Source organism: Centruroides vittatus, unplaced genomic scaffold, assembly GCF_030686945.1.
Source record: "Centruroides vittatus isolate TY-2023 unplaced genomic scaffold, ASM3068694v2 contig_459, whole genome shotgun sequence".
Classification (NCBI taxonomy): domain Eukaryota; kingdom Metazoa; phylum Arthropoda; class Arachnida; order Scorpiones; family Buthidae; genus Centruroides; species Centruroides vittatus.
Window position 1 is genome coordinate 2,159,563 of NW_027122255.1, and position 13,040 is coordinate 2,172,602.

At 31.0% G+C, this 13,040-nt stretch overlaps 1 protein-coding gene across 3 annotated transcripts in view; it reads left to right on the forward strand.

The window, feature by feature from the left end:
* LOC136977455 (cyclin-D-binding Myb-like transcription factor 1) overlaps nt 1-6,510 on the forward strand; it is a 68,185-nt gene extending 61,675 nt beyond the window's left edge. For all 3 annotated transcript variants that reach the window (XM_067272946.1, XM_067272947.1, XM_067272948.1), the window contains exons 13-16: nt 862-1,106; nt 3,790-4,050; nt 6,099-6,204; nt 6,287-6,510. In XM_067272946.1, the coding sequence (XP_067129047.1) occupies nt 862-1,106; nt 3,790-4,050; nt 6,099-6,204; nt 6,287-6,393 (719 nt within the window). In that variant the 3' untranslated portion in view covers nt 6,394-6,510. The remainder of the gene's footprint in view (nt 1-861; nt 1,107-3,789; nt 4,051-6,098; nt 6,205-6,286) is intronic.
* Nucleotides 6,511-13,040: the final 6,530 nt, after the last annotated feature.

Genomic DNA, 13,040 nt, shown 5'->3' on the forward strand with positions numbered 1-13,040 from the left:
ATATATATATTGGATGAAATGAACAAGGTTGTTCAAGGTTTTCATTTTTTTATCCATTATTTGATTAAAAAAAATCAAAACATGTTAGAATGTAAAGAAATTTATTTAATATTTTCAAATAATCACTCTGAACGTCATTCCATTTTCTTCAATGATTTGAATTCACAAAACACTTAGAAGCTGATTTTTCCAAGTTCTGTTTATTCAAAATCATTTTCCTTTTAAAGTTGTTTTCAACTTGGGTAAAGAAAAATTTAAGATGAATTAGTTTAGGAAAATGGATGATTGTGGAAGAATGAGTGTTCAAACTCTTGTTCTTCCACAATCATCCATTCATCCACAACCATAATGTCCACAATCTTCCACATTCATCCATTCATCCACAATCATAATGTTCAGTCAATAGAATTCATATTGTTTAAGACAAATGGTAAATAAATTTTGTTATCCTGGAAAAAAATTTGTTTTTCTAAATGTTTCTTGAAATGGTTGGAGAAAGTGTATCAAAGTTTGAGGTGATTATTTTGAAATATAAAATATAAAGAAATTTATTAAATAAGATGTTTTGATTTTTGATCTATCCTGGAACTCTCTGAACATACATTGTATTTTGTATTCTTAATTTTGATTTTATAGTTAATAGTAAGTCTGTTACAAAATTTTAGCAATTATGTAAAAGTTAATTTGAATAAATATTTCATTTACAGTTGAAAAATTTACTTTTACAGCTATTATATAGCATATTTTAAAAGTGAATAATTTGTTTTTAAATTTATTCTATGATTTTCATTGTACATTATTTTTATCATCATTTTAAATCCTGAATATTGATGATTTCATATAAACTTTTATTTTTTATAGAGTTAAACCATTCAAGTGTTACAACAAATTTAGTAACAACTACGGTTGTGGAAACTATTAATTCTCCAGCTACAACAATTTCATCAGTAGGAATGTCTCCCATGTTACAGACTCTGGAAGTATTGCCGCAAGGAATTCAACTAACACCAGCTAATCCACAAACCTTCCTACTCACTCATCCAACTCAGTCCATACCATTAACAGCTTCAATTTCACCAAATCAAATAATTATTCAAGCTGTTACAGTAAGTTATATGAAATATTTTAGATTAACAGCATACAATCATTTTCAAAAAAATTTTTTTTCCATTTACATCAAAAATATAAAGCCTTCAAAACACATTATTAAATGTACATGATAGCCAAGATGATAGAGGTAATTACTGTACAACACTGGAGCACTTATGTTTTTAATTCAGATTTTGTAGGATGGTATTACTGTGATATGTTGGATTTCATCTCTCAACACACATCTACTTCTATTATGAGATTGGCATGAAAAAGATGTTAATGTCCCAGGAAAGATTTTAAAAATAAATAAATTGTGCATAAAATATCTTTAATACTTATAGTTTTGTGAAATATGTGTTTTAGGATCAAAGATTAAAAATATTCAATGAGTGGAAAAAAATTACCATAATATTGTTGTGGCTTTACAGAAATAGCCATACCAAGAAATTTCTCATTCTGGCTGCTTATAAAGAGCCATGATGCATTCTGGCATATTAAAAAATGCATCGATTGATACAAAATTCATATTGTGACTGTTAAAAAGTGACCACAGTACATTCCACCATTATCAACATACCACAGTCATTTCCTGTTTATTCTGTAGTAACAAATAGAGTTCAGGATATATGGCTAAATAATTGTAATAATCAAGAACAACTGCCAAGCTAAGTTATTTTTCAAGAACTGTTAGAACAACAATTAAAATTACCATTGATATTTTTTGAATAATATTTGCACTTTCTGTTGATACAATACCTCTCACAATACAGCTTACAAGGCACTACTTGCTTTCAGATATTTTATTTGAGACTGACCAAAAAGATAGTGAACTTGAGGGTGCATCATGTATCTTAACGAGAAGTTGTCAGCAGTTGTTCATTCATTGCCAGCATAGAATCATTTGAATAGGTCTTCTTTGATGTCCAGACATGTTTGCTGATGTAACATCAAATCAAAACTGACAAATGACCAAGTTTACCTTGAATTGGCTCTTCCTTACTGGGTTAAGATGGCATGTGTAATAAAAATTCCTCATATTGCTTCTACAGCAATGCATTGTGGTACGTTAATAATGCTGGAAAACATTGTGATAATTTTTTTTAATAGCCCAAAAAACAAATTTTGCATCATGGCATTTTAAAAAATGCTAGAATGTGTCATGGCTCTTTATAAGCAGCTATAATGCACAATTTCTTGTTTCTGTAAAACAGCAATACATTATGATACTTTTTTAGCTCATTGAGCATTGTTGATCTTTGAACCTAATGTGAGAATAAGAGGGCACAAGGTCAGTATCCTAATTGCCACTTACACATCAAGTTGGTAAAATTCGTCCACTTTGTCTTTTGGATGGGTTTAAATTGAGTGGCGAGGGGGTTGAGCAAGTCGGCAGGTGTCCGGTTCCAGAGTGACAGGAGACAAGTTTAACGAAATAACAAAGCATTTATTGAATAACTAATTTTAGATTATAGGAGGCTATATAAGTTCTAAGGTTAAATGCGATTATGATCTATATTATTTACACAAAATTGGCGACTAATCTGTAAGCTATGTTGCGTTCTTAATCTATCAGAGAGAGAGTTTACAAAGTGCAGCTCCAAAATACCTCTAAGGATGAATATGAAGAGCAGTATGCGACGATCGGATGTGCATGAAAGCTGTAGGATTCCTCGATGTCTTCTCTTAGGACTGAACCTGGTCTGTAGTATGGAGGTCTGGGAGTCGAGGTGGCACTATCGTAAAATATAACTTCTAAATGTGATCGCCCCGAGCTTCCGGTAGCTCTTGCTTTTATATCATTGTTGTGGGAAAGGGGTCACGTGATCATCTGTTGTGGACGATGATGGTGCATTCTCGACAGCTAAGTGTCAACTTTCCCACTGACTTGTTATCACAATTGGTGACCTCCGATCTGATTCTCCGTTTTTTTTCTATTGAAGATGTTTACATGTCGAAAAAATGATTAATGTTAATTTTTACAATCCCTTTAAAAATTTGCAGTTTCACACTAACATAGGTATTAATGTTAAATAAAATATTTCATGAACAATTGTTACTATTTAGAGTTTAAAAAAATACTTTTAGAAATAAAGTTGTTACTATATGAATAGAATTTATCGAATATTTAATGCTGTAAAAGTAAATTCTGTTCAGTTTAATTTTGTTGGCATTAAATGCATCAGCTTTAAGAGAGAAATTTTAAAAAATAATATGATATAAGTGATGATAGTGGATTTTGGAAGTATGAAAATGATATCTGCACAGTTGTCTGTCAATACTGTTCTTTTTTAGATACTCATTTCCAATAAGAATATAAACTATAATTTAAAAAAATTATTTAAAAAATTTTTATAATAGTTTATTAAACATAATTTTCTTTTTACATAGATATGAAGTGTAATGATCTTTATGAATGTTTTAATTTTCCTATTGAAATATATTTTGACAAATATTACTAATACAGATAAAATAAATATTGTATTTTAAATTAATAATTATGAAAATTTATAGCTTTTGCAACTTATTGATTACAATATAAGAATAATATTACTTATTTTTAATTTAGGATTAAAATTATTTTCAAGCTTCTGTTAAGATACAATAAAATATTAAATATAGTGCAGATTTCCTCATTTGTAAAATCTGTTGGTCATAAAAAATATTAATGTTATAATTATTAATATATGATTGTTTCAGACTGAGAGTCTTCAAGGCAGAGATAATATGGCCATACAGATGAGTTCTCAGCCACAAATAATAATAAGTGCCACAGGGGGTGCTACAGCTCTAACATCACTTGCTCCAAATACAATTGCTGCAACTCATTCTGGTGTTTCTGGTGTTCTTACTCTAAATTCAGATCAAATGAGATCTGATGCGTCCACTCCTACAGTTAATAGTGGAGATTTTGGTGGAGATGACCAGGAATCTTTGATTGAAGAGACATTTCAAAATCAGGTAATCAAATGTTGATGCAAAATATTTATTATGGCACAATAACTTTCATTAATTTGAATTTTAAGAATTCAAATTAATGAAAATTTACCATGGGTATTTTATATTATTGTGTACTCTATTTTCATGGAATGACCTGCATGCTAAAACCCTGGGGTTACCAGCATGCTGGTTAAACTGTGACTAAAATATAAAATCATATTTAAATGAAACTAGTCCTTAATTAAATGTTACAGAAAACATTCTTCCCAGTACAATAAAATAATAAAATTGTAATTTGACCAACTTAAAATCAGGAAGTGTTTTCATTTACAAGACAGTAAACACAATTAATGACTTATTGACATTAATAGTAGTAGTAAGTTAATGTGGGCTACACTGATCATCTACCCTGACCTTAAAAATAATACCTTTCTGTCAAATTTCACACCAAGGTGATGTTAATCAGTGTAAGCTGAGATAGTTTACAGAGAGTTTCTTAAATTTAAAATGTTTATTTTTGTGTTTTTGAATCAAATGACAATAAAATACATGAAAAAAAGCACTTTTGGAGTTCCAAGAGTATTTTATGTTGTTAGAAAGTAGACAAAATAAAGAAATTAAGCATATAATCATAGTTTTTGATGTAATGCTGGCAGTTTTGCTGTTTTAGAATAAAAGCTTGTTTGTTTTTATGCACCCTTTAGAGAGGGATGCATATAATTTCACTTAAACTGGCATGCCGGCATTCCCCTCAGGATAAACCAGCATGCTGGTTTTTACCATACAGAAAAATCTGATTTCATAGTCTCTCCCAGAATGACCAGCATGCTGGTCATTTTGCAAAAATATGGTGTGTGTGTGTGTGTGTATATATGTACAAAGTCATTTGTAACTGATTTTATTTCTATAATATATCATTTGAAAGATTGTAATCACAATGTTTTTAATGTACTACGGATGTTTGATGTGTGTTACTTTTGTGATGCTGAAAACATCAAAGTGATAATTTCTCTCAGACTATATCCAGTTTAGACTGTTGGTACCAATTGTAGCTGTGGTAATTCTTGTGCATGATTCTGGTAAATCGTCTGGTGCAAAGACACACAATCTTTGAATGTATTCCACAAGGAAAATTTATCTTTGCAAACTTAAGCAATAGGATGACTTCTCAGGCCTTGTTGCCATTTTCAGATATCTGCTTTGTCTGTTGGACTTTGTGGAACTAAGTCTGTACTTCTTGTCTGTACCTGGTTGTACACAGTTTGAAAACATGTGGTAACTACTTTTTAAACAGTGTATTGTTGTTGGCTGTATTTCTAATCATTGTTTTGTATTTCATGAACAGGTCCTATCCCTTTTGTTGTTTTGTAATTGTATGACAAAATTAAGTTTGCAATACCTAAATGCATGTATTATTTAGTTTTGATAGATAAAAAATCAGATTTATGGTGTAAATCTTGAATGTGCAATAATAATCTAAGTATTAAATCCATCTCAGTTGAAATGCAGCACTGGTTCACATAGCTTAAAATATAAGATAATTACTAATATAAAAGTTGTCGTCTGTGTGTGAATTCCTTATAACGCCTGCAATTTTTGTCCAATTCAGATGAAATTTTGGTTATATTCATTAATTATCTTATAAACAAAATTATAAATCTAATTATGGAAAAAATAAAAAAGCAAATATGTCACTATTGATTGTGAATACCTTGAACACTTGTACATCTGCAGTGAAATATAATACATCTTGTTATGACAGAGGAATATAGATAAATTTTAATGTGACTTTATTCTTTATCTTTCACAAGAGTATAGCAGATAAGTGTCAATTTTCTCTTGTCAAAACAGTCTAAATCATTTCCAATTATGTCTAATCACAATCAGAATTTATCTTACAGCCATAAAAGGTTTGAATCAAAGCAAATTCAGTCTAATTTTTCATTTGTTCATCTCTGTGTATGAGTGATTTACAAATATTCGACAAAAAATTGTCTTTAGTCAAATATTTGGACAATTAATTTATTATAATAAATATTGACTGAATTGTTGTATTATTTGTTTTATAGAATATGGATGATTCAGAGGGTTTAGATGAAGGAGTTGAAGACTTAGGATCTGAGCAAATTTCTGATGACTGTAAACAGACAGTTTCTGCCCACTTAATCCTCTCAGGTACGAAAAATCAAATATGTATATCACGTAAATCTTAATTTTTATTTAATGTTGTAATTCATAAGTATTTCTATTATTATAGATCCAATGTTGCCTGCTAGCAATAGTCCAGATTTAATTGTTGTTGATATACAGAAATCTCAATCAGGAGATGATTGTTTAGAATCAGTATCAGGAAGTGATAATTAATGTTTTGTTGACAATTATGTACAGAAATTTCATCTCTATTCTTTCTATTAAAATATATTAAAATGGTTACCAGTTAAACAAGTAGTATTTTCAATAAATTATTTATATTACCCTAAATATTTAGTTTATGTAATTTCATGTTTTATTTATTTTATACAAAAATGAAATAGATTTCAGAACTAAAAAATATATATAAAATTATAGTACAAAGTTTTACAACAGTCTTTTTATTCAATATTAAAATGATCGTTTTTTTTTAAGGTGTTAACATATCCAAATTTTCGAGAGTTTAGATTTTATATATGTTGAAGGTTGGCATGGAATTTGAATCTGTATTAAATAATGCCGCAAAGAAAATAAGGATATGAACAGAAAAAAAAATAATAATAATAATTTAAAGCATAACTTGCTCAATGATGATAAAGGAAGAGATCAATGAATTATCTTAGACATTATAGTCATTCATATTTGCAGTTCTTTTAAATTGTACAATTGTCAATGCCATATTTATAGTCTTATTTATGTTCTGTAGTATAGATAAAAAACAAAAGATTACATGTTTTTAAGGACTATGTCTGAACAGTCATTTTAATTTATGGTACAAGTTTGTTTCATACACACAAAAGTCCATGAAAATATTTTGGTTCCCATTTTTGTATTGATATCTGAATAATATATGGAGAGTTTGTATTAAATTTAGTAATTACACAATGGTATAATAAATTAAATTTTCATTTATCAATAATTTAATTCTAATATAGTTAAAATATATTCAAATAACAGAAGTAAAGGATATAATAGTTTTTTAGAATGAGTTTTTGAAACTACAATCTAAAAACTATTAATTTCGTGGTTTATAAATTCAAATTCTGTAGGTAAATATTTAGGAACAATTTAGTTTTAAATCATTGGTTATGTCAAGTAAATAATTCTATTTAAACGAAAATTTTTTATCAAATGGATACATAAATTATATTAAAAAAAGAGCATTATTATACGGTATAAAAAATGATCTAAAATTTTGATAATCCAAAAATTCATTTTAAAAAATTATTATTGGACTCAGAATTAAAAAATAAACACAAATTAACTAGTATTTGATTTCTCATCCGTTCTGAATTGAAAGTATTCAAGAAAGGCTGAAGAGTTCATTTCTCTGAATTTGCATTTTGTGACACGTTGACGTGTTTTTGATATTTCTCTTGAAGTAAGAGGTCTGAAAGCACTTAAGAACTTGCATTTGTTTTTCCATTTTGGATCCAATAAAACAGTTCTTGGATTTTAAATAAATTTTATCTCTAATGGCTATTTTGGTAACTAGAACGGTTATCCTAATTCCATTTTAATTTTAAAAGCAAACATTTAAGGTAACACGTTACTGTCACAATTGAGAACGTGTCTTTTAGTCAGGACAATTTCAATTAACTGAACCGACTCTGTCATTTGAATTTTTAGTTTGTTTTCGTCGTATTTTATACGCATTTTTCACCGAATGCTCGCCTTCTGGTGTTCAAAAACAAAACTATTTTATCTGGTCGTTTCAATTATTCTTGTGTATTGTCAACAGTAAGGATGAATAGCAATAGAAACAGCAAAGCTCTATCTGTTGCGTTCCAAATTGCAATTTCAAAGCCATAAGGGAGCCCAATATAAGTTTTCGTCTATTTCCACATGAAAAACATGATTATTCGGAAATCAGAATTCGGAGAAGCTCATAAATATAAGAGAGTGGATTCGACTGTTAAGAATTGGCAAAAAAGTTTCCCGATTGTTTAGCTTTATATGAACAAGTTATGCTTTCAATTTTAAAGGATTTTTCTTTAAAAGTTTAAAATACCAGTAATTTTGTGTGGGACACAGAGCCGGATTTAAGAATTTCGAGGCTCTAAGCCAAACTGTGTGAGACCCCTTACCAACCCTTCACATTTTTAGAAGTCAATAATAATAAGAAAAGAATTAACATAAACATATAACTACTATTTATTTTGTGTATTATTTAAGATATATTTTGTTGGTTTGTAAAAAAAAATTTTATTACAAAATTTTACTTCAATTTTCTTTTGTAGAAATTTTTGAGGCTCTTGAAACTCGAGGTTATAACCAAAAAGGTAACATAGCTTAGTTGTAAATACGGCCCTGATGGGACAGATGTCAAAGCTAATGTTTTTTTTTTTTTTAACTCGGCGCACCAATGTATAGAACGATCTCGCTTATTTGTTTCTATAACACCACATGTAATGACATGTCTCACTAGCAATAATTGTTCTCCTATAAAATTTCTCAATAAACAACTACAAGCAGCAAGTCATTATATCGGACGGTAATATATGATTAATTTTACGTTGACTAGTTACAAGCGACCCAGATTAAGTAGCTATTTTGTAAAAAAATGCATCTTATAGTTCATGAAAAACACGAATGTTGTTCGTTCTTGTATTACAGGAAATTTGTGACCATCTTTTCCTCTGTATTGAGATATTAGAATGATAAAAAGGTATTATAAAAGTGCAGTTGACCTCACTGATAAGAGATGCTGGAGTGAATGTTTACTTAGAAAAAAATAATCTAAATGTTTATTTCCCGGAAGAACGACTCCAATAAGATACCGAAATCTCAAAAAATTAATATATTAATTTTTCTTTTAAGACACTTCAAAATTTAATTTGGACGTCTAAACGACGCGCGAACGAAATATTTTAAGCTAACTTGAATATTTTTGAAAAGTAATTTACTCGCGTTGTTTCAAAATCCATTTTCTTTTATCTTAATGTGAATTATTTTTTATATAAATCTTTTAAATACCTGTATAAATAAATTAAATAACCGAAAATAATTATATAATAAATTAAAAAATGTGTGTTACTGCAAGACAATACTGGAGTCGGATGGCCAAAGGCGGTCCAGGGCTCGATTCTTAGTAACAAGTTTATTCAATATTGAATCATCTAGATCAGTGATGGACAAAGTTTTCTGGGTGCAAGCCGCGAATGAACTTCGTAGGCTTTCGACGGGCTGCATACACTTTTTCTTATGCAAGCTTTTTTTCTTTACCTATTCTCCCTATGGGATTAGTGGGCTTCTGCAAAGCCAGTCGCGGATTCGGCCAGGTTCACAATGAAGCGGCCTAATGGCGAGGAACAGAGCACCATAAATTCCTGGGTTTTTTGGTCCTTCGGATTCGTTCTCGGATCCCCAGAGCGTTACCAATATATTTCATAACTACCAGTACAGTACACACTAAAATAATATATACTAGTGATACGCAAACAAACCAGTAATACGGCATAAAACTTCTCATCTTTTTACACTGGTTATTACGTTCAGTTTGAATGTTCTTTGTCACCTGTATCAGCCTAATTACGGTTGTGTAATGGCACGAGGCATAAAACAGGAAAATAAACACCCGAGACCGCAAATTAGGACCTAGCGTGCAGCGATTACATCATGACTGCTCTAGGATGAACCTTTAAAACTATATAAATTTTGAGCTATATTTTTAGAATATCTCGAAGAGTTCGCAAAAGATACAAATAGATTCTAGAAGCTTCACTTATTTTGTTCATTGTACAATATCTGTGACGTGGAATTTCACTTGTTTAGGAATCCGCTTAAGAAGAGGAAACGCCGTGTGATTTTAGTATATGGAATAGTTGTCCTAACATGTCGATAGAAAGATTTTGAAATCTTAGCGATCTTTTGACAAACACTTTCAAAATTACCATAGAACAATGAAAAATATCAAAATATACGAATTTTCCCCTTCTCTCTTTCGATACTACTGTCGACAATACTTAACGTCGTCTGTCAGTAAATTAAAAATAGAATTTTTGAAACAAAATTCGTTATTATAAAAAGCATCGTGATAATTCGTAACAATTTTCTATTTATTTTGTAAAATATTTATTAATTATTCATCTCGTTGATTCTTACGCAATATTTAAAATGCTTTTTCGTAGTTTTAAAAAGATGTTTGGTAACAAAATTGATATCATTTTTTAAATGATATAAAATTAACGGTTTAAATGCCTACACCGCGTTCCCATGAATTCTTTAAAAGTTTTTAAGGAGGAAGCGATTGCTTGCTCGGGATTAAAAAATTCATACGAAGATTGCACTTTTTGTTTTCAAAAACGACCCCCCAAAAAATGCATTAATTTCGAACGTTGAAAAACAACCGCATCATTTTCTTGGTATGAAAAGATGATACCGCGTCACGCGAACAATAAGCCGAAATAGAAGAAAGTTGCGTGGCCGACACGTCACTTTTTACTCGACCAATAACAGTTATTAACGTTGATAAATAATAATAATAACGGGAATTAATAACGAGGTGTACACAGTTACCGTTTAAGATACAATAAAAATGTGTGTCATCCAACAAAATGCGATTACCTCCCGTCTAGTCCCAGTTAAAATGGGGTGTGTTGGCACTGTTTCTTTAATAATAATTTTTTATTGTAAATTCAATCTTGCGGGTTTTCATAGATATGATGGATGACGAAATTTTACGTCAAGATGGCGTGAAAGACTCGTTTAATTACACGTTTTTCGGTCTTAAAGGCAGAATGGCGAATTTTTTATAATTTTTTTTTAATTTTAAGTTTATAACGTATTCGGCCAGGATAATATGTTAGTGAGAGACGAAAACAGGACGTATTTCAGTATATCACAAAAATTCCTGCTGATTCGACTCCTGAAAAATTGAAGTAGAAAATCCTTAAGAACGGCAAGGAGAAGAATCGATTCTTATTCAGTGAAAATCTGTTCTTAAATGGCGATAGGAAAGAATATGAATTATATAAAACACCTGCAAAGATTGAAATGCATAAGGTAAACACCAAGCCTTTCCAAACCAGGCCAAGAAGAATAATCGAACTTCGGTTTTCCGCAAATGGTCGCTTCTCGAATCTTGCCACGCTATCGTATTTGTTTTTGTCTTTATTTTTTAGCAAAAATATAAAGATCTAATAAAATTATAAAATTTATGATGGCGATAAAAATTTTGCAAATTATTTTTGTGACGAACGACATTTTGAATCTTCATATTGGCCACTGTTTATATTTAAATTAAGAAAACGTTACATTTTTATTAAATTCCTCTTTCTCGTGAAATGAATTTCATTTTTTTTTTTCTTTTAATATAATAAGGTACGGAGCCCGATATATCCAGTTCGATCCCCTCGTGAAAATTTCCGAGCAGAACCCGTTTCCCCCGCTGAAAAAGGCCGGTATTTTAACAATTCGGGCATCCGGCCGTCAGGAAGATAATGGGGAGAAATGGAGTTTTTGGCTCTCCATTATATTGTGAGTTCGGCAAGCACCACAGCGACTGGGGAGATCGGGAACGAGGTCCAAAGTATCCGGAATGTCTGCCTAAGCAAAATTTCAAGGTTTGCTCATCCGGATTCGATCTTGGAGTCCTAGAACGGTAGGTTGACGCCTTAAGGCTTGTTCGTGCTATAAGTATTTAGCACGTTGCCACAGTAACGAGTGTTTTCGGCCAGCCAATTTATGTGCCGGAAAGTATTGCCACAAAATCTATTTTTGCCGTGCTAAAGAGTATCGTAATCCAGCAACCAATAGAATAACAATGGAGAACGTTACCAGCACTACAACCAACGAGACGCGCTTATTGCAAATAGACAATTAATCTCCCAACAAATCGGAAACTTCGTTGTAGAGATGAGATTGTTAAAGAAAATGAAAGCCTCTATAATCGAAAACTATAGAAACATTGCGATAAAACAGTATGCAAGCAATGTTTCAGAAAATACTGTATAACAAAAGAAATGAAAATCGATGGTATTAATACTTTAAATAGAATTTTTCATTTTCTTTCGTATTTCTTTATTGTCTATACTATTTAAGTGCCCGACAGTTTATTAGAGTGTTGTAGGCAGCTAAATATTTCACTATCCAGGAACTTGTTCTGGGAAAATACGTATAGGGTGAATCAGTCTTTAATCGCTTCGACCGTCCGGGCGTCAAGGGGATGTTGATGACGAAGTTTGCGTAGCAGTTCGTTAGTTTCTAACGCGTAACGCAGCACAATAAGGCCGTGTGATCCGTCTCAATTTAGTCCGGCAGGAGAACTTGATCCTCGGCCAACACGACTGAAAGATCAGAAACGGTGTCCCGACTCATGATATGATAAATTACGTAATTTATCACGTAAAGTCTAAACAGCGATTGAAGTCGAACAATGACGCCGGATGTAGGATTATGTGTTCGTATTCGAAACAATTTCTGAATCCTTTTTCTCTGTAGGCACTAAATGGACTTTTCCATACCATAAGTTTGGCTAGATCCACTGGGGGAGCGACCGGGTGATGAGAGATGGGAACTAACTTGTCCGGAGCAGACCATCCGTGAAAAATTCTCGAGTTGCTTGCTTGAATTCGATCCCGGGTCCCCCAGAGCGGTAGGCTGACGTCTTTATCACTTCGGCCATCCGCTCAATAATTTTTGTCTTTTCATTAATTAGTTGTAATAATTGATTTTGTTTCACGAGAAATTCGCAAAATGAAGCAATTACATTAAGTTCTTGATTATTTCGTATGAAAATCATTGTTAAAAATTAGGCTATTATTGTTCTCTAAGTATAGAAAACATTTGATAAGACTTTTTTTAAAAAAAGTTGGAGGAAG